A 24299-nucleotide genomic window follows, 5' to 3' on the forward strand; every position below is an offset into this window, starting at 1 on the left:
GTAGCTCAGAAGATGAAAGAAAGCGTGGGAGGGGATGTTCCTGCCTTTGACAGTGAAGATGGAGAAAATTACCTGGAAGAGGATCTGCATGTTCCTGATTCTGAATGTTATGAATCAGACCCAGATGATCTACCGGACCAGCCCCAAAAGAAAAAGCCAAAAATTGATGGATGGAAGGGAAAAGATAAAAACAACATGGTGGAAGAAGAATGTTCCTAAATTACTAGGTCGTACCCGTTCTAGCAATGTTATCAAATTTACACCAGGACTAAAACAACCAGCTCTAAATGCCAATTCTCCTGCAGACTTTTGGAGAGTCTTCATCATGCCAGAAATAATTGTTTTATTAGTAGAACATACCAAGTTGATGATCAATATGCAGAAAGGGAACTATACTCAGCCCTACAGAACAAAAGACACTGATGTTTTTGAAATGAAGGTGCTGATTGGACTGCTTATGTTAGCTGGTACTTATATCATGCTACCAGGTTGCACTTTGCTGATATTTGGAAAGCGAATGGTACTGGCATTGAGGTGTTCAGGCTGACTATGTCACTAGATCGCTTTTGTTTTCAATTATGTTGTCTACGATTTGACGACAAAGCAACAAGCAAGGAAAGAAAGTAGATGGATAAGCTTGCCCCAGTTAGGCAAATATTTAAGATGTTTGTAGAAAATTGCAAAAAAGAACTACACCCCATCAGAATTTGTGACTACAGATGAAATAATTGTAGTCTTTAGGGGCCATTATCCCTTTAGGCAATATATACCCAGTAAACCAGCCAAATATGGCATCAAAATACATGCACTGTGTGATGAAAAAACTTTCTAAGTATGTAACATGGAAATATATGCCAGATCACAGTCAGATAGGCCATTCAAGGCTGACAAGCAGTACAATTCATCACAGGACGTGGTCAGAAGACTTATTTCTGACATCTCTGGGTCAGCTAGAAATGTAACATTTGATAATTGGTATACCAGCTATCCACTAGTGGAATCACTACTTCATGACCATAAGTTGACTGCTGTGGGAACCCTCCGAAAAAAAAAACATGAAGGAGATTCCCCCAGAATTCTTGGTGACAAAGAATAAACCACCTGTGGACAGCATGTTTGGATTTGGAGACAATCTTACATTAGTCTCATACATACCAAAGAGTAAGAGTGAAAAAATGTGGTACTCCTTAGTAGCATGCACCATGATGACAAGATAGACCAAGCTACAGGCGATGACAAGAAACCTGAAATCATCACGTTATATAATTCAACCAAAGGAGGAGTAGATGTGGTTGACATGATGGTGGATAAGTATAGTGTTTCCAGAAACAGCTGGTGTTGGCCTCTGTGTTCTTTGCTCTGCTGAACATCGTCTGTGTAAATTCGAATGTCCTGTATGCTCACAACCCACAGAATAAACTCAAGCACTGCAAATTCATCAAGAAAGTATGCATGATGCTATTAGAAGACACTCTAAAGAGGAGACTCCAGAACATCCGCCTGCCAAAAGGTCTCAGAACAGAGATTGCAAGACGGTTCCCAGAAACTGCAGATGCAACATCCTCAACAAGCTCACACTCATTACAATGCCAGGCAAAGAGATGTGTATTTTGTGCCAGGTCAAAGGATTGAAAGGTGAAAACAGTATGTAGCACATGCAGGAAACAAGTTTGCAGGGATCACAGTAAGATGACTGTGAGTTGCATAGATTGTGAGAATGTAGGAGTAAGTGGTGAATCAGAGTAAATGTAATGGTATGTAATGAGCTCACATTTTTTTTTTTCAATTTCAATTCATGGAAACATTTTTTGTTTACTTTTTGATAAAAAAAAAAAAAAAATGTTTATGTAACAAATTTATTGCCACATAATAAGCTCACATTTTTTGTTCATTTCAACTCATGAGCATTTTTGTGTTTACTTTTGATAAAGAAACTATGCTTATGTTTATGTAACAAATTTATAAGTTTCCTTTCAATAAATAATTATATCTTTAGTTCAAGCTTTGATTTGATTTATTTTGTAAGGAAGATTTGCCTATTATGTAATATTATTTAATGTTAATATTCATCATATATATTAAAAAGTCATACAAACAAGTGTATCCTATGGGTATTTTCAAAATAAATGTGATCTGAATTTAACTTTTAGTAATTTTTCCTTAGTTTTATAATTTATTTTATTGTATTATTTTATACTAATATCAACCAGCTACAAGTGATTCAAACTGTTCAACAGGGATTGTAGATATATCCTAAACCAGCAGTATGACTATATTTTACATAATAGTAACACTATAAACATTTTTGTATTGGAGTGTGCAAATACCCCAGGAGAGTACTCATGTTTGGAAACCCCAGCAAAGTAACGCAGGGTTGACAATGCCAGCATATTGATAGCTAATCTGTACATATAGTTTTTCCTCCAACTCTTAGCATTTAGGCTGCTTTCACATGAGCATTTCTGTGAGTGTGTTGAACGGACACACAGAAACGCATAAGATTTTTGTACATGCGTTTGCCATGCATTCGCATTTCACTGACCAGCAGGCCCTTGCTGCTTTTTTTTTTTTTTTTTTATGTAGGAAGGACACTGGCCAAGGGCAACAAAAATCCAATAAAAAAAATATGCCCACTGAAATGCCAGTCCCATAAAAGGACCAAAGCAGTGGTCAAAAATTGATGAATAAGTGTCTTGAAACCTCCCTCTTGAAGGAATTCAAGTCATAGGAAGGTGGAAATACAGAAGCAGGCAGGGAGTTCCAGAGTTTACCAGAGAAAGGGATGAATGATTGAGAATACTGGTAAACTCTTGCGTTAGAGAGGTGGACAGAATAGGGGTGAGAGAAAGAAGTCTTGTGTAGCGAGGCCGCGGAAGGAGGGGAGGCATGCAGTTAGCAAGATCAAAAGAGCAGTTAGCATGAAAATAGCAGTAGAAGACAGCTAGATATGCAACACCGCAGCAGTGAGAGAGAGGCTGAAGACAGTCAGTTAGAGGAGAGGAGTTGATGAGACGAAAAGCTTTTGATTCCACCCTGTCTAGAAGAGCAGTATGAGTGGAACCCCCCCAGACATGTGAAGCATACTCCATACATGGACAGATAAGGCCCTTGTACAGAGTTAGCAGCTGGGGGGGTGAGAAAAACTGGCGGAGACGTCTCAAAACGCCTAACTTCACAGAAGCTGTTTTAGCTAGAGATGAAATGTGAAGTTTCCAGTTCAGATTATAAGTAAAGGACAGACCGAGGATGTTCAGTGTAGAAGAGGGGGACAGTTGAGTGTCATTGAAGAAGAGGGGATAGTTGTCTGGAAGGTTGTGTCGAGTTGATAGATGGAGGAATTGAGTTTTTGAGGCATTAAACAATACCAAGTTTGCTCTGCCCCAATCAGAAATTTTAGAAAGATCAGAAGTCAAGCATTCTGTGGCTTCCCTGCGTGATATGTTTACCTCCTGAAGGTTGGACGTCTATGAAAAGACGTGGAAAAGTGCAGGGTGGTATCATCAGCGTAGGAATGGATAGGACAAGAAGTTTGGTTTATTCATTCATTAATGAATAATAAGAAGAGAGTGGGTGACAGGACAGAACCCTGAGGAACACCACTGTTTAGATTTAGGAGAAGAACAGTGACCGTCTACCACAGCAGCAATAGAACGGTCAGAAAGGAAACTTGAGATGAAGTTACAGAGAGAAGGATAGAAACTGTAGGAGGGTAGTTTGGAAATCAAAGCTTTGTGCCAGACTCTATCAAAAGCTTTTGATATGTCCAAGGCAACAGCAAAAGTTTCACCAAAATCTCTAAAAGAGGATGACCAAGACTCAGTAAGGAAAGCCAGAAGATCATCAGTAGAGTGGCCTTGACGGAACCCATACTGGCGATCAGATAGAAGATTGTGAAATGATAGATGTTTAAGAATCTTCCTGTTGAGGATAGATTCAAAAACTTAAGATAGGCAGGAAATTAAAGCAATAGGACGGTAGTTTGAGGGATTAGAACAGTCACCCTTTTTAGGAACAGGATGAATGTAGGCAAACTTCCAGCAAGAAGGAAAAGTAAATGTTGACAGACAGAGCTGAAAGAGTTTGACTAGGCAAGGTGCAAGCACTGAGGCACAGTTTCGGAGAACAATAGGAGGGACCCCATCAGGTCCATAAGCCTTCCGAGGGTTTAGGCCAGCGAAGGCATGGAAACATCATTGCGAAGAATTTCAATACGTGGCATGAAGTAGTCAGAGGGTGGAGGAGAGGGAGGAAAAAACCCTGAATTGTCCAAGGTAGAGTTTTTAGCAAAGGTATGAGCGAGGAGTTCAGCTTTAGAAATATGAAATATGAATAAAAGTATTCCAAAGTAAGAAATACGAGTATTTGTATTACATTTTTTTTCTGGCCTGCATTCCCACCCAAACCTTCCTTTCAGTCATCCACTATCTCCTCAAGATGAAGGGTGCACAGAAGAAAGCTGTGTTTGTTTATGCAGCAATTCAAACAATGGAAAAGAAAAACTGTCATCAGCTTTGGACTCACCCTATAAACAGCAGCAGATTCTTGTAGGGCGAATTTTACACCTTGTATGAAGACTTAAAAGCTAACGATGGCAAATTCTTCAACTACTTCAGGATGTTATACCCAACCTTTCAGGAACTTTTAGCCAGAGTCACAGATGGTACTACAGGACACAAACATGAGGCCATCCATTCCACCTGAAGAAGCAGTGGCTTTAGCATCAAGTAAGAAAATAAACAAAATACTAGTTTTAATATTCCTTTTTATTTTGAAGAAAGTAAATTATATGGTATTTTATCTACTGTATGAATAAAAGTATTCCAAAGTAAGAAATTTTTGTATTACATTTTTTTCTATTAAATGTCAAAATCATTCAGTGAAATTACTGAATTATCAGTGTTTGAAGTGTATGATGCTGGAGAGGGTACTGACACAGCAGGCAAGGGTGCTACTGGTTGGACTTATGCATGATTTTCTTCAAGAGTATTCACTGTATGTGGATGCATGTTTGTTGTTACTGGAGGTCCAAAGAAATGTGGGTGTGTCATTGCAGGCGAGGGATACTGTGGATAATGAGGGTGTTAACTCTGTACAGGTGGGAGCACAAGTGGAGAGGGATGAGTCTTGAATCCTTGTGTGCCCACAGTGTCCAGACCTGATGTTCTGCAGTGCAGCTGGTACTTGCATTCTAAATTAAATTTTTCTTCACTTTTCAGTGTTCATACTGACAGTAACATGGGCATGAAGAAATCCTTGCTGTCATCGTTTTCCTCATAACCATCCATAAACTTTATAAGTTTCTCCTCAAGTAAATTCCTCTTCCTTTCCTTGGGTTCAGCACTTGTCTTTGGCTGTGTTATTGACAGGTTTTGATATGTATATGACAGGTTTTGATATGTATCTTCAGTTCCATCCTCTGTTCCATGGTTAGGAACCAAAGTGTCAGTGGTTCCTCTATTTTCACCAACTTTCCTGAGAAAGGGCAGTTGCTCAGCAAATATTTAACCGTGTTTTCACAGCTCCAGATCCTGATTAACTTTCATCTTTCAGTTTCCTGGAATTCCTTATATAAGCATCACGAATACTCCTCCAATGAGTTTGCAGTTCCTTTCCTGAAATATGAAATAACACAAATTAACCATGAGAAAATAACTAGAGAAAACAAAAGGGAAAAATTTATATTCTTTTCATTGTCAACCAGAAAACTGACACTGGTCACTGACTATGTGATATATATATATATATATATATATATATATATATATATATATATATATATATATATATATATATATATATATATATATATATATATATATATGAGAGAGAGAGAGAGAGAGAGAGAGAGAGAGAGAGAGAGAGAGAGAGAGAGAGAGAGAGAGAGAGAGAGAGAGAGAGAGAGAGAGAGAGAGAGAGAGAGAGAGAGAGAGAGAGTATAAAAATTATCAGGTGTCTCACCTCTGGTTGCAGCCTGATGGATCTCCACTACAGATACATAATTGGTATATCTACAGCCAGTAAGGTTGTAAGAAGAGTGTGTTGTGCAATATGAGATATGATGAAGGATGTGATGTGGATTGTTTTCCACAACTCAACAAAGAGGAGTGGCTGAAAATTGCAGCAGGGTTTGAGCAACATGCTCATTTCCCCCACTGCACTGGTGCAGTGGATGGGAAACGTGTTCGGATTATCAGACCTGAACATAGTGGTTCAATGTATTTCAATTACAAAACCTATTTTTCCATTGTTCTTTTGGCTGTGGCTGATGCTAATTATTGCTTCAGATATGTTGACATAGGGTCATATGGAAAACATGCAGATTCAACCATCTTTCAGGAATCAAATTTGTTTAAGCTGATTCAGCAACATATTCTGAACTCCCACATTCTCAACTTTTGTCAGGCTGGAATTAGGTGTTGCCTTATGCTTTTGTTGGGGATGAAGCTTCTGAACTATCTGTTAATTTGCTTTGTCCATATAGCAGCCACAATTTGACAAATGACAAGGAATTATTCAATTATAGGCTCTCACGTGCAAGGAGGTATGTTGAGTGTGCATTTGGAATTATGTCAAATAAATGGAGAATTTTCCACAGGCCCATGAATGTGAATGCTGACTTTGTTATTGATATTGTCAAGGCATGTTGTGTCTTACATAATTTTGCCAGGCAGAGAGAAAAAGTAAATTTTGCTGAGATTTTTTTAGAAGTCGATGGATTTGAAGATGTAGATCATTCAGGGCAGGTATGGCAGGGGGGTAGGTATGCAAAAGAAAGCAGGAACAAATTCTGCACCTACTTCAACAGTGAGGCTGGGAAACTACCATAGCAGTAATATGACAGTATAAGAAACTGGTAATAACATGCATGATAATTATGAAATACTTTCATTACTATTGCATTTATGTTACAAATATACAATACGGAAATAAAATTACTTACCAATTTGTTTCTTTTCTTGTGTGGTTTTCTCTTCATAATCCAGATAGATTGGGTGGCAAACCTCTAAATATGCCTCTGCTTTCTTGTCCTTGTTCTTGTATTTTTTGTTCAAAGGATCCCACAGTGCAGGTCTCTTTCCAACTTCTGAAATTAGCTCCTCAGTGTTGTGGTAGCCTACCATCACACTAGTCATCTGAAAATGTTGGTTCATTAATTAATTTTAGGAAGCTACATGATGTATGCATGCATGTATATCAATTATGCTCAAATATCTATACATATTTACTATAAATCATGACTGTTACACCATACTTGAATGCACTACACACCATAGTTGTGTCCGCATCTGTGGGATGAGATGTATGACTGGCCTCTCGCCCAGCTGAAAGTGATGACCGATATGGCAGCAGGACCTGCATGCGTGAGTACTAGAACATTCGTGTGAAAACTCCCATTGTCTCTAGTAGCCAGCAAGGACATGTGTGTCAGGAAGAATGGATGCATCCTTGCTGGCTTCTGCATTTGTGCTGCATTGCACGTGCATGCAACGTGTCGTATGAAAGGTCCCACTGAACTCCAGTGAATGTTAAAACACTGCGCACCCGAATGCGCTTATGGAAATGCTCGTGTGAAAGGGCCCTTACCGGCAAAGTGACCTCAGAGGTGCTGAAGTGGTGCAGGGGAAGGGTTGACAGCCACTGCAGCATGGACTTGTCTCGAATTTCAGTTTCAATGATGCAGGAGTCTATGTTCTCCTCTCGAAACTCTTCAATCTTCTGTTTTTCATCCTCCCAGGTAAGGGGCTGTAAGTTAGATATAAGTTTAGTAACTACTGCATTCTAATAGACAGATGCTCACTCCTTCACACTACTGATGATGATTTCTTTAAGCATCATTGCAACTTACAACACCAGCAGGTACAGTAATCCTATCAAAAAGGCAAAAGATTAAGTGTACCCAATCATGAGACCATTTGTAATGATAAATCTATTTTCTGAAATTGTTTGGTATTGTTCACTCATTAAGATATCTCAAAAGCCTCTGAAGCCTTATTTAGAATATTCACATTACTTTCAACTTCAGTATATTATCTCTCCTCTTGTAGAGATTACAGGGCTACAGAAGAGTATCTTATCTAGCTGTAATTTACAGGTCCTAAGCCAGTGGTTTCCAACTTGTGGGGCGCGCCCCCCTAAGGGGGCACAAAGGGCTGCCAGGGGGGCGTAAGCACTTCATAAAGTAGAAAAATTACTTAGTAGATGATTATATATCAACATTATTGATTTTGATGGAATACATAATTGGTTAAGTATTGAGAAAACATTTCAGATATGAATTATGAAATGTTATTGTCTAAATACAATTATAAATTATTTCAAATGCTACTAAGTAACTAAGGAATTAAACAACTATAAAAGATAAAGAGAGAAACGTGATGTAAATATAAATATTGTAATGATTACCAGAAACAATGCATCGTTCGTATGGTTCCCGTTCGGTTCACGTCTCAGACACGTCAGTACTCCAGCTTTGGGAGTTGTCCGTGTGGCCACGCCGCCACAGTAGTATGAGGGTGCGGTAGTAAGACAGTAGCTCTGTGACCGTTCTGGACGTAACAAGTGCCTCATAAATAACTGTTAATTGCAAAATTACAAAGCTAAGGAATAGTTTTGAGCGTGTGCGTTTATCTATTTCACTAAACGTTTGAAATATGGAAAAGTATTTGATTAAAGGCAAAATGAAAGAAACTAAAAGTGAACCTCACTCCAGTAAATGTGATGAAAGTAGCAAGCATACGAAAACCAGAAAGTATGACAACAGCTATCTCTCGCTTGGATTTACATCTATGGTTGTTAGTGGAACGGAGAGACCTCAATGTGTGTTGTTTAAATATTTTGGCCATGGACAGCATGAAACCAAGCAAATTGAAGCGCCACCTTGAAACACAGCACCCTGAACATGTTGGCAAATCTCTGGAATTTTTTAAAAGGAGACTTGATGAATTTAATAAACAGAGGCGGGGTTTCATGAAGACATCTACCACAGCTGCAAGTGCTTTGCTTGCTTCTTATAAAGTTTCCTACAGAATTGCAAGATGCAAAAAAGCAGAAACCTTGGTATTACCCGCTGCTATTGACATGGTGGAAATAATGCTCGGTGAACAAAGTGCCAACAAGTTACGCAGCATTCCTCTTGCAGATAATACAGTTGGCAGAAGAATTTCAGACATTAGTGATGATTTATGTGATCAGTTGACAGATGTACTTAAATATTTGCATTTTGTGTTGCGAGTAGATGAGGCTACTGATGTAGTGAAAGATGCTCATTTAATAACTTATGTACGCTATATATCTGCCAATGAAATTAAGGAAGATCTGTTGTTTTGTAAACCTATTGTTGGTAGAGCCACAGCTGTAGAAGTGTTCAACATGACTGACAATTTTTTCAATGAACATGGAATAAGCTGGGAAAATTGCGTTGGACTGTGCACTGACAGAGCCCAGTCAATGGCAGGGCGACATGCTGGACCGCAAGCTTTGGTGAGGGAAAAGGCTCCACAAGCTTCATGGATGCACTGCATGCTTCATAGACAGGCACCTGCATCAGGCAGTATGAATGAAAAATTAGGTAATTTGCTCAAAGATGTTGTCAGGGTTGTAAATTACATAAAGAACAGTCCATTGAGAGGAAGACTGTTTACACAGTTATGTAAAGATTTTGGTGCTGAACACACTGCTCCACTGTATTACTATGAATCACGCTGGCTATCCCGTGGAAAAGTACTCCAGAGAGTGTATGAACTTAGAAATGAAATTGCTACATTCCTTTGTGAAAATAAAAACAAAGATGTAGGCTTGTTCACAGATGATTATTTCATTAAAAACTTTCTTACATGGTTGATATCTTTGAGAAACTTAACCAACTGAATCAGTCTATGCAGGGGCCCCACATGAATATTTTCACACCGAGTGACAAAATACGTGCATTTATGAAGAAAATTGAGTTATGGAAAAGGAATGTAGAAAATAACAGTTTTGATATGTTACCAAACTTGCAAGAGTTTCTCAAACATACTAGCGTACAAGGTGGAAATGGATTGTTTGCTGAGCACTTGAACACTCCTGGGGAAATGCTCATTTTACTTCAAAGATGTAGACACAAGTGATTACGAATGGATAAGGAACCCATTTGGTGATAACTCTACAAGCACACTGTCTACATCTAACCAGGAGCAACTTATTGATTTGTCATGTGACGGTTCACTGAAACTTGTGTTTGATGCAGGACCTTTGGAAAAATTTTGGTTGCAAGTTAAAGATGAGTACCCTTCCTTGTCAACTAAGGCCACTGACATTTTATTACGTTTTGCGACATCATACTTGTGTGAATCAGGATTTAGTTCAGTTGCTGTTCTCAAAACAAAATACCGTTCTCGCTTAGTAATAGAAAAGGAATTACGGGTCTCAATTTCATCACATTCTCTGAGATTTGAAAAACTCTGCTCAGAGAAGCAAGCGCAACCATCACACAAGTAAAGAGACATTCAGTCATACATACATAATTATGTATTGTATAATTTTTTTATCTCTGACTTGTGCTGACTATGACAGTAAATAGCAGTATTTAAACCAGAGTGGAGGGGGCGCAGGGAACTTGTCATTTAATGAAGGGGGGTGAGAATTTGAAAAGGTTGGAAACCACTGTCCTAAGCTATACTTGCATGGTTTCATATGTTGCATATGTTTCCATATCTACATTTATCCAGTCTTCCTTTCTCTATATTTACATTTATCTAGTCTTTCTTTCACCATATTTACATTTATTCAGTTTTTCATTCAATCTGCTAATGCTACCTATCATTTTGCTTATTCAAAACTTCTGTATTTCTTGGGAGGGACTATTTTTGCAGTGTTAATCAAAGTAACCCTTTCCTTAAATTTTATATGTTGTATAAAACAGATTCTCTTACTTCCCTTAACAACAGTCTTTCATTATTTATTTCCCCCATCTTATTTAACAGATTGTAAATTGCTATCTTCTTCATTTATCTCTTCTTTGCTTCAGTGTTGGCAAATCTATTTCTTCACCTTTCTTCATAGATTAATGCTCCTAGCTCTGGTACAATCTTGGTTGTCATTCTCAGTATTTCACTTTTTACATAAGTTTCCAATATTAACATTTTGCTATGGCCTTAAGATATATATATATATATATTTTTTTTTTTACTTGGCTTAAGGCTTTGAAATTCTGATGTATTATTTGTATGTGTTGATCTACATTGCATAAACATAATGAAATTTGGTTCATAACTTTTAAATATCTGTGAATTCTTAAAAAAAACAAAAAACATTTTGACTTATTAAATACTATTTATTGTGTAGGTTAAGAAACTTTTAAATTGGAGAGAGAGAGAGAGAGAGAGAGAGAGAGAGAGAGAGAGAGAGAGAGAGAGAGAGAGAGAGAGAGAGAGAGAGAGAGAGAGAGAGAGAGAGAGAGAGAGAGAGAGAGAGAGAGAGAGAGAGAGAGAGAGAGAGAGAGAGAGAGAGAGAGAGAGAGAGAGAGAGAGAGAGAGAGAGAGAGAGAGAGAGAGAGAGAGAGAGAAACTACCTCTCATGATACCAGCTTGAAGATTTTTCCATGCCTTCTGAGTCATACCATTTACAATTGTTTGATTGGTATGAAATTTTCACATCATTGCTGGTGCCTTCTATTTACTAAAGTATTTGATTAAGCATATGGTTCCTCTTTAAGAGAGCACTATTCACTGAAAGGTGATCTGACCAGCATGAGAACCTTTTACCATCAGTCACTTTGCTTCTGCAAAAACTATACTGAGAACTAAATGTCTCAGCTAGTGTCTGAAAGTGTGACACTGTGATTGTGATACAAGTATGTTGTGCCAAGTCAGGTGCAGTATTTTACCACATCACTGTATACACCTCTTGGTAAAGTGCACCCATGATGTTGTGTTTCTGCATGCCATCAGTACAGACCAACTAGTACATCCTGCAGTAAGTAACTTCAGCAACCTACTGCTTCCACTCTCCCAGTCAATTTTCTTGTACGTTATGTATGAAAGAAAACTTATGGCGAGAAAAGACATAGCATGCTACTATATTCAGTAAAAGCTGAGTAGTGTTCAGTCACTGGCTAGGCAGACTACAGAGTTGAACCTGTAGTCCTGCCCATTATCTACTCTACATCAGGGAAGGATTTCAAGGGATAATTATTTGTAATTTGGAGTTTATAATTACATTAGTCTCAACAGCATACTACATGAAGTGGCACATGATGCAACCTTGTGGGGATTAAGATTTCACAGTAGCCACACTGCTTTTAAAATTTTGGAGAAATTAAATTTCCTTATTCAGAGATCACAGTATTCCATTCTTCCTGAGAGAAAACATCTTTTGTTGATGAAAAAAAAAAAAAAAAATCACACCCTTGCATGGAGCATCCAGTTTATTGTGAAAAATTGTTATTATTGATTGTATTGAGATGAAAATATTGTAAGTCAAGACACCTATATAGATAAGTTCTGCAGTCCAAAAGTCCCCCCCACCTCCCTCCAACCTTTCCATGCCCACAGTATTACACATTATATCGACCTAAAGGATTGGTTTCCATACATATATGATTAAGATTAATTTTTCATCCCCTTTTCACATCAAATCAGTATTTACAGATTTTTCATATTAAAATGTGCAGGGCTTGCTAAACCTCAGAAATGCAGTTGTTGCTTCAGGTTCCTTCTCCCTCCATTTCAGGTATTATCTCTTACAGGAGGGCATCAGCACTTTCCATTCTACTCATTCCATTCTTACTGTTGTTTCAAATGTATTTGGTGGAACAGAAGATGCAGCTGTCATTCATTCTTGCACAATAAATGAAAATGTGATTTTTTTTTTAAGACTCCAATGGTTTGTTATAAGCATCTTGTTTTCATTGTTGGGCCTGTCCTGTTTTTTCAAATAATGGTGCTTCTACGGTAGATCTTGGTGAATGTTCCAGAAAATAGAGGGAGCAGTCTTGACTGATTCATGGACCATGGGCATGTCAGGGTGAGCAGCAGAGATGTGATGTGACATCTTGTTTCTTCTGTCCCCCCCTTTTTTTTCCTAACATATTTCTTAGGAGAGAAACCTGTTCCTTTAGTCTTGAAATTTTAAGCATTTTGAGCCCTCAATATGATTGTGGCTTGTCAGCAGCAAATACAGTAAAATCCCTCTCATCCGGCATTCAAGTATCTGGTAGCTACAAGTATCTGGCACATTTTTCCTCGAGCCTTAAAATCAATAAAAAATCAATGTGTACACATAAAATCAATTAAAATTCCCACGCGAGGTATACTTTGTCCCCTTGCCACCAGAGCGCACTGCTTCGCGCCACCCGCGGCCCACTGCACTGTGTTTACTCAGTGACTCAGTCCCGCGTGTGCACTGTTTATCACCTGACGCCTTCATCGTGCCTAAAGTTGTAGAAAAGAGGAAGCGTGTTGTGCTTACACTTAAGCAGCTGATCAGATCAGCTGCTGATTAAGATCAGCTGATTTTTGTTATGGTAAGATGCGTGAGTGTAGGGTGGTGATTGTGGACATAATTTCACTTCTATTCAAGTATCCGGCAATATTCAAGTATCCGGCATGTCGGCGGTCCCATTGATGCCGGATAAGAGGGATTTTACTGTAAAATAGTGGATAGGGAAGGCTGAGGGCAAGATGCTGCACACTCCTCTACTCTCTTTACAGCATGAAGGCTCACTAACACTCTCTGCCAACATACTGTTTTACACAGGCCTAGTGAAAGTCTAAGTTGCCAAGTAGTGCTACATTTTGAAGCATTTTGTTAAAATTTATGCTACATTTCAAAGCACAGAAAGACTAGTTTGTGAATACCATCATTCAAGATAAAAGATAAGGGTCTGGGCCACATTTCAGGCCATAACTCAACTACTATCATCATTATACCAATAAAACTTCATCAAAGTGTTGCCAGGTAGTATAATTATCCCATGTTTTTTTTTGCAGAAAAAGTGACATTTCTGACCTCACCCTCAACAACCAGGATGATCCCTTAACAAATCTGCAGTGTTGTACTGTGGAGTAAAATATTACCCTACTCTACAATAAATTCTAAGCAAAGGGACTAGGTCTGGTGATAAGCACACCTCCATGCACTCAAAGAAGCCTTGTGTAGGGGTAACATTGCTTCACAAGGTCCCAACAATATGCTGAAATATTAATGACTAATTGTAGAAAGCTTTCATAAATTATAATAAATTGTAATGTTTGGCAACTTGCTATTTATGATATTTTATGGCACTTTCAGATTTCTGAAAACTGTAGTCTCAGGATTGAAGGTGTTGGCTAGGGAAGTCTCATTATGAAGGGACTGAGGTAAACCAGTGTGTGTTGTTAGGCTTTGCTGAGGATGTGTGTGGTCAGCAGTGTTGTGTCTGAGCTCCTGGGGTGTAGAATGGTGGGTCACAAGACTATCACTTTGTTGTAACCCTAGAATCACCAAAAAGAAATTAAACATGTAAAAAGGAGGAAGAATGAGACAAGAAGAAAGAAATGAAAAAAATGAAAAAAAATGAAGGAGATACAAAATAGTAAGAATAAATGAGGGAAGAAGAACATAAACAGGAGAGCTGGTAACAAGATTATAAGAAGCTATCACCACCCTGACAAATGAGATGAGATGTGACCACCAAGAACAACTAGATGCAACGAGTCATCACAAGACTAACAGAGCCAGAGATTAGCACCAGCAGATTACAAGAAGAGATACCCAGGTGGCTATCACTAAAGTAGTATACAAGAGAAGCAGAGATCATTGGAAGCAAATGACAAGAACAAGACGGACAACCAGCACACCACAGGAAACTCAAGAATGAACCTTATTGAAAGTTTAAGGAAAATAAATTGCATGATCAAAGTATGGGAAGAAAATATAGTACTTGAAATTGGACCTTATTGAAAGCACAGTAAAATTAAACATATGATTGAAGTATGGGAAAATAAATGTAGTTACTCAAAAATTAACCTTATTGAAAGTTATTGGAAAATAAACTGTATGATCAAAGTATTGGAAAATAAATCTTATAGAAATGGAAGTCTTGTTAGGGCAAAAGGTTGTTCTAACATCATGAGTATATTATGAGGTGTATGAGGCAGGAATAGACTTGAGACAGAGACAAGGTAGAGAGCCATCATACCAGAAAGGGTCATGGGCAAGCCATCTGTCATAGTACTACTAAGTAGAGCCAGACAGTTGTAATGCATAGTAAAATGCTGGTGTTATATACTGACAGGGGGATTGGATGGGTGAAGGATGTGCTTCCTTAGTGAATATTAGCAACAGGGTCTGTATAGGATGTGTTTTATCACCGAGTGTTAATTTTGTGAAGTGATTTGAATCAGAAGAGTAATAATGTGAAATGTTTTGAGATAATTGATGGAATTTGCATGAAGAGAGATGAATCCAATTTTTGTAGTTTTTCATTGTTGTTGGAAGTCATATATGATGATCTTAGTGTAAATATGTGTAAATGATAGAAATTAAGTAAAATTTATAAAAACTTAAATGCATTCCCTTGAACCCACAAAAGCCAGTCTTAGAGATCAAGGATGCAGCAAGATCATGCAACATAGAAGCACAACAACTTTCTGCCAGGGACTGATGGGGCTATGAGTGTGAATGATGTGTGTGTGAATATGTGGTGCCTTGTCTGGGCCACCCTGTGTAGGATTGCCAGTCTGGTACACGGATAGAACAGGTATTTTGTGAACCTAGACTTTATTGCGGGTGCATCAAATACTCATGGAATCTCCATGAATACAAAGAGAGCTTTATATTAGCTACTTTTCTACAAATGTACTCTTTTACTCTTGTACCCTATCCTTCAAACTTCCAAGTGGATTTTTCTCAAGACCTTCAATTTCACTTGTATTCTCTTTCTCAATTGCAATTAAATATTTAAGCATTTAACCACATAAGCAAGGCATTAGCCAAGAGACAAATCCCTATCTTTCTGATGCCTTGCTTCCTCAATGGACTTGCATTCAAAAGTTTAATATACAAACCTCATGAATCCCATCTGACCCATATCTTTTATTGTACTTGTTGTAATGTGGCTCTTCCAGTACAAGGCCAAGACCTGGTGCTATGGGCACATCCAAGCGGGACTCCCTCCATGCTCTTGCAATGACTTCAGGCCCGACCAGACCCCGGCTAATGGCCATCGCCAGGCCCACCATCTTGCGAATTTGGTGAAGCATGAAACTCTGGCCTGTCCAAAAGATTAGACAAATTTGTTACTACAACAAAAACGATATTCCTAAATGTGCAAATGGTGAGGAAATAACAAGAAACTTATAAGATTTTCAGCTTCCTTAATTCCTGAAATGCATCTCATGATTTTTTATGGAAACACAACAGCATACCAAATTTAATACAGAATGCCACAAATTTAAGATATGAAAGATATTCAATAGGAAAGAAAAGATTACCAAGTGACTCTTGGTTCTACACCATTCAAATGCATACTTCATTCAAATGGACTACCACATCTTGGCAAGAAATTATATAACAAAGACAACAGTATCATGTAATGTCTTCTTGTATTCACTGTGATTAATGGTAACTTTCTACTGTGTATGTGTGTGTGTGTGTGTGTGTGTGTGTGTGTGTGTGTGTGTGTGTGTGTGTGTGTGTGTGTGTGTGTGTGTGTGTGTGTGTGTGTATTTACCTAGTATTTACCTAGTTGTGCTTTACAGGAAAAGAGCTATGCTCGTGCTGTCCCATCTACATATCTTTTAATATCCAACTTAGCCTTGAATCCATGTATACTTTCTGCATTTACTATCTCCTCATTCAGACTGTTCCATACATCAATACTTCTATACGGGAAAGTATACTTTTTGATGCTCTTCTACAAGCACTCCTCTTCAGCCTCTTTCCATGTCCTCTAGTGTCCCATGTATCCCAGACCATTAAGTTGCTCTGGTCCACCTCCTCTACTCCCTCATATGCTTTATATATCACAATCAAGTCTCCCCTTTCTTTCCTCTTTTCCAACGTTAGTAGATGTATCCTTGCCAGTCTCTCTTCATATGACAAGTCCCTGATACTTGGTACCATCTACGTAGCTGCTCTCTGAACTCTCTCCAACTTTCTCATATCCTTTTTCTTGTATGGCAACCACACTACTGCTGCACATTCTAGTCTAGGTCTATCAACGACACGATCATCTTCCTGACCATCTCTTCATCCATATATGCAAAGGCCTGCCTTATTCTTCTCAACAAGTTATAGGTTTCTCCTGTAATTTTGCTTATGTGTCTCTCCGGCATCAGGTTCCCAGTCATTGTAACACCGAGATCCTTTTCCTCTTCTGCTCCACTCAACCTTACACCATTCAACACATAATTTCCTTTTACTCTTCTTGTACTTTTTCTAAATTCTATTACTTTACACTTCTTCAAATTAAATTCCATTTCCCATCTGTAACTCCACTCTGATATTTTGTTCGGGTCTTCTTGTAACGTTCCACAGTCCTCTGCACTCTCAACTTTCTTCAGCAACTTTGCATCATCTGCAAAAAGGCTCATGTAGCCGTTCACACTCTCCGTCATATCATTTATATAAACTGCAAACACGATTGGTGCAAGTACTGAGCCTTGGTGTACTCCACTTATGACTTCCCTCCATGATGATTTTTTATCTTTTACCACCGTTCCCATTTCTCTGTTTGTCAAGAAATTTTCCATCCATCTCAGCAGGCCCCCCCTTAGCCCACCATTATGTTTCAACTTCCACAACAATTTCCTGTGTGGCACTTTATCAAAGGCCTTCTTCAGGTCTAAATGAACACAATCTGCCCAGCCATTACTTTCTTGCATTATATCCACCACTCTAGAATAAAAACTCAGTAAATTTGTAACACGCGATCTCCCTCTCCTAAATCCAAATTGTTGCTTTATCATCACTTCATTTCCTTCTAGGTACTGCATCCATTTATCCTTCACCAATCTTTCACACATTTTGCACACTATAGACACAGGTCTACAGTTTAAGGACTCCTCTTTACTACCACCTTTGTAGATTGGCACTATGTTGGCTCTCTTCCATTCATTTGGGATTCTACTTTCAATTAGGGAGCTCTCAATATTATGTATCATCCATGTCAACTGCTGATTGCACTCTTTTAATATCCATCCTGGCACCCCATCAGGTCCAGGGGCCTTCCTAACATCTAGTCCCTCCATCTGTTTCTGGACATCCTCTTCAGTCACTTGGATTTCCCCCAGACCCATTTCCTCACTCATCTCTCTGCCACACAAATGTTCCCTCTTTTGTGAATACTGATTGAAAACTCCCGTTCATTTTCTCTGCCAATTCAGCCGGATCCTCACACATTTGACCATTCACCTTCAATCTGCTTATTCCTTCTCTATTTTTCATTTTGCTGTTCACATATCTGAAGAATAGTTTTGGTTCCTCTTTGCATTTGTCCATAACATCTTTCTCATAATTTTTCCTTTCTTCTCTAATAACCCTTACATATTAATTCTTGTAGTTGTGTAGTTTTGCCATAGCTCCTGCGTATTTTTCCTCCACCATTTATTCTATGCCGTTTCTCTTTCCTCCCTAGCTATTTCACATCTTCTATTAAACCAGTCATTGTTATATCTTCTCTTTGTCTCTACTTTTGGTACATATCTTTTCACTCCCTCTTCATAAATATTGAGGAAGGCTTCCCACTTCTTTTGTACATTACTTGCTGTGATAAGTGTATTCCAGTCTGCTTCACCAAGGTATCTCCTCATTTGTTCAAAATTTGACTTACCATAATTAAATCTCACTTTTATAATCTTCACATCTACTTTCCTCTCTTTTTTCTTTAATACAAAACCTTATCATGACATGGTTACTTTTTTCTAGTGGACAATTATAGTTCATGTCTCCTATAATATCTGCTCCTTTTGATAATACCAAATCAAGTCTTGATGGCTCCTCTCCTCTGTATCTAGTGTTTTCCTCAACCCACTGTGTCATAATACTGTTCATTGCCAGTTTCAGAACCTTATCTCCCCATGAATCTTCTCCTCCTCTTGCATTCCACTGCTCCCAATTTATCTCTTTACAATTAAAATCTCCCACTATAACAATTTTGTTGTTTTCTTTAATTTTCTTTACAAGCCATTCTTTTGTCTCATTCAGCAACTGTTCATGCTCTTGTCTATTCCAGGCCTTTGTTTTTGGTGGGACATACACCACTGTGACATATTGTCTTCCTCTTCTTCCATTTATTAGTTGTAACTTTAGGCCTTCCACCAAGCCTTCTGCCTTTTCCACACTCTCCACCCTGATACCCTTTTTAACAAGCATCATCACTCCACCTCCTCCTTTTCCACATCTTTTTCTTATCCACATATTGTACTTTCCCCCTCCTAAATTTGGCATCTCTGAATCTTTTAGTTTAGTTTCTACCATTGCCATGATGTCTGGTTCATTTGCTTTTATAAATTCATTCGCTTCATCCATCACTGAAACTAAACCATCCACATTAGTGTATGCCACTGTCCATGTCCCTCCCTCTCTTACATCTGTGCCTCTGCACCCTCACTCTTCGCATGTACCACTTCCTCAACCTTAGGTCCATTACTCTCCAGAAAAAAAGTTCCCTTTCCTCTTGTGTTCTCTGTTTATTCCTTTCTTTTGCTTTACTTCTCTATTCATTAAGTTTCTTCCTTTCTTCCTCATTCATTTCTCTTCTAATCCAGACTTGTTTGAACTCGTTACTTTTGGCTAGCTTCCATGCATTTGCCAATTTTACTTCGGCAAAATCACCTATCTGCTGGGCGGACATTTCCCATGAGAGAGTGCGTCACGCGCTGCCGGCAGTTGTTTGCTGATCGCCGCGTCGGGCAGACACGGTCATTCTGGGTCATACGGACTCCCAAGTTTTTGCTGTTTTCTTTCAGATAAGGCCACGATACTTGTTACGCAGGTACAGTGCCTTCAACTTCGTTACCCGTTTTTGGGGCGAGTTGTATTATTGGTATATCGGTCTCCACTGACGATGGAACTGTGTGGGAAGCTTACGGCTTTGTTCTCCTTATCGCAGTGCCTCTCGATCCCCTTCCCCTCCTGCCCCACGTGCCTTCTGTGGGCCTTCTCCTCTCCCTGGGTCCACTGTTCGCCCTCAAGATGACGACGACAGGCACAGGGATCATTCGTCTCGTCGCTTGAGTGGGAGGCATGGTTGCGTGAGATTACGTAACAGTGCTGACGCACGTGGTTCCCGCGGCACTTCTCCTGCTCCTCCCCCTTGGTCAGTTATGTTGGACGCCTTGGCTGATTTGCGGGGTGAAGTGGAGGCCTTGCAGGCAGACAGACGGCAACTACCACCCCCTACTGGGTCGGCGCAGGTGACTGTGGAGGACAGTACTCTGGGGGGCTGGGGTTTGTCGCCTCCTTGTTCTGCCACTTTTTCTGGTTTCTCGGCCAGGATGAGTGAGGATGAGGCAGTGTCGATGCCTGCCGCCCCTGCTGACAGCACCTTAATTCAGGGCACTAAGGCCTTTGGTCCTTCTGACACGGTGGTTGCTGACATTGACAATAGAGTGGCAGAGATGGTAAACTTTCTCTTTGATAATGGTATGAGAGAGGAGGACTACAAGGCCATGTGTGAGGACGATGTTGTCAAGAGGCCTAATAACTGCCATGCTCTTGCGCCAGTGGAATGCAACCCACAGGTGTTGGAGGCCCTGAAGCTGGATGCCAGGAAGACAGACTTCCGCTTGAAGGAGGTAAATAAGGACATCCTGCAGGCTTCAACCATTATCACCAAATCCTTAGTGGCACTGGAAGATTTGGCTGAACAGGAAGGTAACCCCAAGTTGGCACATGAGGTGAGCATGCTAAATGGTGCATTGGCATTGCTAGGCAATGCCAATCACAGGAACAATTTGGCCAGGCGTTTTGTCATGAAACGCGAGATAAACTATAAATATGCTCATCTTTGTTCAGATAAGGTGCCAATTACTCGCTTTCTGTTTGGTGACGATGTGTCCCAGTCTGCCAGACAAATTGAGGAAGCGGAGAAACTGCGGAGTAAGTTCTCGCAGAAAAAGCCTGCCTTTACTAGCAAGTTCGCAAGTAAACGCCCTGGTGGATATTGGAACAAGCCTGCTAGTAGGGGATATTACGCCAGGTTCCAACCCTACAGGCAACAGAGGTATGGCTCCAGGGCTGCCCCACAACTGCCTTCCACTCGTCAGGATGTGGAGCCAAAAAACTCCAAGGGCCGGGGCGGCCGCAGCAGGCAGCCCCAGTAAACTTACAGGCAAGTGCATGTTTTGAAGCTGGCAGACTACACTCTTTCCTGCATGAGTGGCGTAAAATTACCAGTGACCCTGTCATTTTGGATATTGTTCAGCATTGCCACCTTGATATTGATGTCGATAGTGTTCATCCTTTATTTTTTAATGATTTGGAATACAGGTTCAACACTGTGCAACAGGGGATAATTTCTGGTGAGATCAAAAAACTTTTACAGCTTAAAGTCATTAAAGTCACACACAAACAAACTCAGCAGGTTATCTCTCCTATTTTTTTTGCGAGAAAAGAAAAACGGGGAATTTCGCCTGGTTCTTAACTTGGAGAGGTTAAACAAATACATACCATATAAACATTTTAAAATGGAAAATTTTGAACAGGCCATCAGGCTCATCAACCAGGGTGATTTTTTGGCTTCTGTCGATCTCAGGCATGCTTATTATTCTGTTAGGGTTGCAGATGAGCAACAACGATTTTTATGTTTTACATGGCAAGGTGTTATCTATCAATTCACCTGCCTCCCTAATGGCATTTCTGAGGGACCTCGGCTTTTCACCAAGCTGATGAAGCCAGTATTTGCTACTTTAAGGCAGGAAGGATACACTATCACCAGCTTTATAGATGACACATTAATTTGCAGTAACTCTTACTCAGGATGTCTTCAGGCGATTCAGGCCACCATTTCTCTGTTGCAGAGGTTAGGCTTTTGTATCAATATGGAGAAGTCTGTTCTCACCCCCACACAATGTATTGAATACCTAGGCAATGTTATTAATACCAAGTTCATGACTGCCTCTTTACCTGAGCGTAGACTAATCAAAATTCGCCAAGGATGTGCAGAACTTTTGTGTAAAGATGTTGCCCCCATTCGAGAGGTGGCCAGGGTGATCGGCCTCATGGTGGCTGCAATCCCAGCAGTGGAGTTAGGTAAACTTCACTACAGGAAGTTGGAGGGGGGAAAAATTGCCGCTTTGAAACAGGAGTATGGTAATTTTGACAGGCCTTTGAATATTACTGCAGACATGAAACTAGACCTTTCCTGGTGGTTAGACAATGTGGACAGACACCACAGACACATTTTTAGGCCAGGTACTGACATCGATTTATTTACTGATGCCTCCAGCCTTGGTTGGGGGGGTCATTTGGGGTGTCAGATTACAAGTGGTACTTGGTCCCTGGATGAAAAGGAGCTTCACATTAACATCCTGGAGATGAAAGCCATTCTATTCTCTTTGCAAGCATTTGAACATGAGCTGGAAGGTAGACATGTTAAAGTTTTTTGTGATAATACCACTGCCATAAACTATGTCAATGAAATGGGAGGCACAAAGTCCAAGTCCTGTAATGATATTGCTACCCAGATTTGGGATTGGTGTCTGGAACATGACTCATGGGTTACATGCTCGCACATACCGGGGAAGGACAACACCTTGGCTGATGTAGCCTCTCGCAAGATTAATGACAGACATGAGTGGAAACTCGACTCACACATTTTTACTACCTTGTGTAATGTTTTTGGGACACCGTCCATTGATTTATTTGCCTCAAGGCTTAACAAACAGGTTAATACATTCTGTTCGTGGTTGCCAGATCCGGAGGCTAAATATTTTGATGCTTTTTCCTTGGACTGGTCAAACTTTGATTTGTCTTACATTTTCCCCCCATTCTCATTAATTGCTAGGTGCCTTCAGAAGTTACGTGCGGAGCAAGCACGAGGCTGGATGGTGGTTCCTCTGTGGCCGTCCCAGTTTTGGATGGGCATGCTGCTCCAGTTGCTAATAGACTTCCCACGTTTGATAACGAACAGGAGGAATGTTCTAACACACCCGTCCACAACAGATCCACACCCCATCATGTCCCACACGAGGCTCATGGCATGCCTTCTGTCAGGGAAAACTTGCAGAAACGAGGAGTTTCGCCGGCGGCTGCGGACATCATACTTGCCTCCTGGAAACCAGGTACTGAGAGGCAATACCGCCCACATGTCCAGAGGTGGTCGTTGTTTTGTGGTAGACGGAATGTCGATCCCACTTCTCCAACTGTAGGTCACATTGTAAATTTTTTGACGGAAACCTTTGACAGGGGTGTGGGTTATGAGTGTGTGAACACTGCGAGGGGTGCCCTGTCTTCTCTCGGCATTGTGGTGGACGGATGCAGGGCAGGAAATCACCCTTTGGTCATCCGATTCATGAGAGGGGTTTTCAATCTTAGAACTCCTCAGCCCAGGTACACTGACACTTGGGACGTCCAACCTGTCTTAGAGCAACTAAGGTCCATGTTCCCCTTACATGCATTAACCCTTAAAGAATTAACGCTAAAATTGGTTATGATGATGGCCTTAACTCAAGCTGCCAGAATTCAAACTTTACAACTACTGTTAATTGGAGACATGCTCATTAATGAACACTCCATTTCAGTACAGTTGGGGGGCACTCTTAAACAATCCAGACCAAATTTTAACATCAACAGGGTCACATTCCATCGTTACCCTAAGGATCCACGATTGTGTCTGTAGCACTCTCCTGAGGTACATTGATGTGACTAAAGAGCTTAGACAGGATGAGATGCACACTGATGCCAGGCTCCTCATTAGCTTCATAAAACCCCACAAATCAGTTTCCAAAGACACTATTGCCCGTTGGGTCAGGACCATTCTCCGCATGTCCGGCATAGACATCTCAAAGTTTTCCGCTGGTAGTGTGCGGCCAGCAGCAGCTTCAAAAGCTGGAGTGGCGGCTATCCCTGTCGCATGCATTATGGCTAAGGCGGGCTGGTCTAGGGAATCTACCTTTGCAAAATATTATAATAAGAACATTGTGGCTGCTTCTGACCTCTTTCAGGATGCAGTGCTAGAATAAGACATGATTTGGGTTTGTTGCTGCACTCCAGTGTTGCAGTACACGGATATTTTAAGTATTTAGTATCTAGTACCTTAGGTTTATCTTATGATGTGAACTGTTACCATTTTTCAACATTGTTTGTAGATTGGATTAAGTTGGATGCAATGTACCTTA

General features: G+C 40.0%; 1 protein-coding gene across 1 annotated transcript in view; it reads right to left on the minus strand.

Annotated features, from left to right (window-relative positions):
* Positions 1–1732: 1732 nt before the first annotated feature.
* LOC135106767 (pseudouridylate synthase 1 homolog) overlaps positions 1733–24299 on the minus strand; it is a 43458-nt gene continuing 20891 nt past the window's right edge. Inside the window, exons 6-10 of the mRNA XM_064016055.1 lie at positions 16026–16231; positions 7585–7743; positions 7270–7353; positions 6941–7133; positions 1733–5612 (exon numbers count right to left, since the gene is read on the minus strand). Coding sequence (XP_063872125.1) covers positions 5533–5612; positions 6941–7133; positions 7270–7353; positions 7585–7743; positions 16026–16231 — 722 coding nt within the window. The 3' untranslated portion in view covers positions 1733–5532. The remainder of the gene's footprint in view (positions 5613–6940; positions 7134–7269; positions 7354–7584; positions 7744–16025; positions 16232–24299) is intronic.

This window comes from Scylla paramamosain, chromosome 14, assembly GCF_035594125.1.
Source record: "Scylla paramamosain isolate STU-SP2022 chromosome 14, ASM3559412v1, whole genome shotgun sequence".
Taxonomy (NCBI): domain Eukaryota; kingdom Metazoa; phylum Arthropoda; class Malacostraca; order Decapoda; family Portunidae; genus Scylla; species Scylla paramamosain.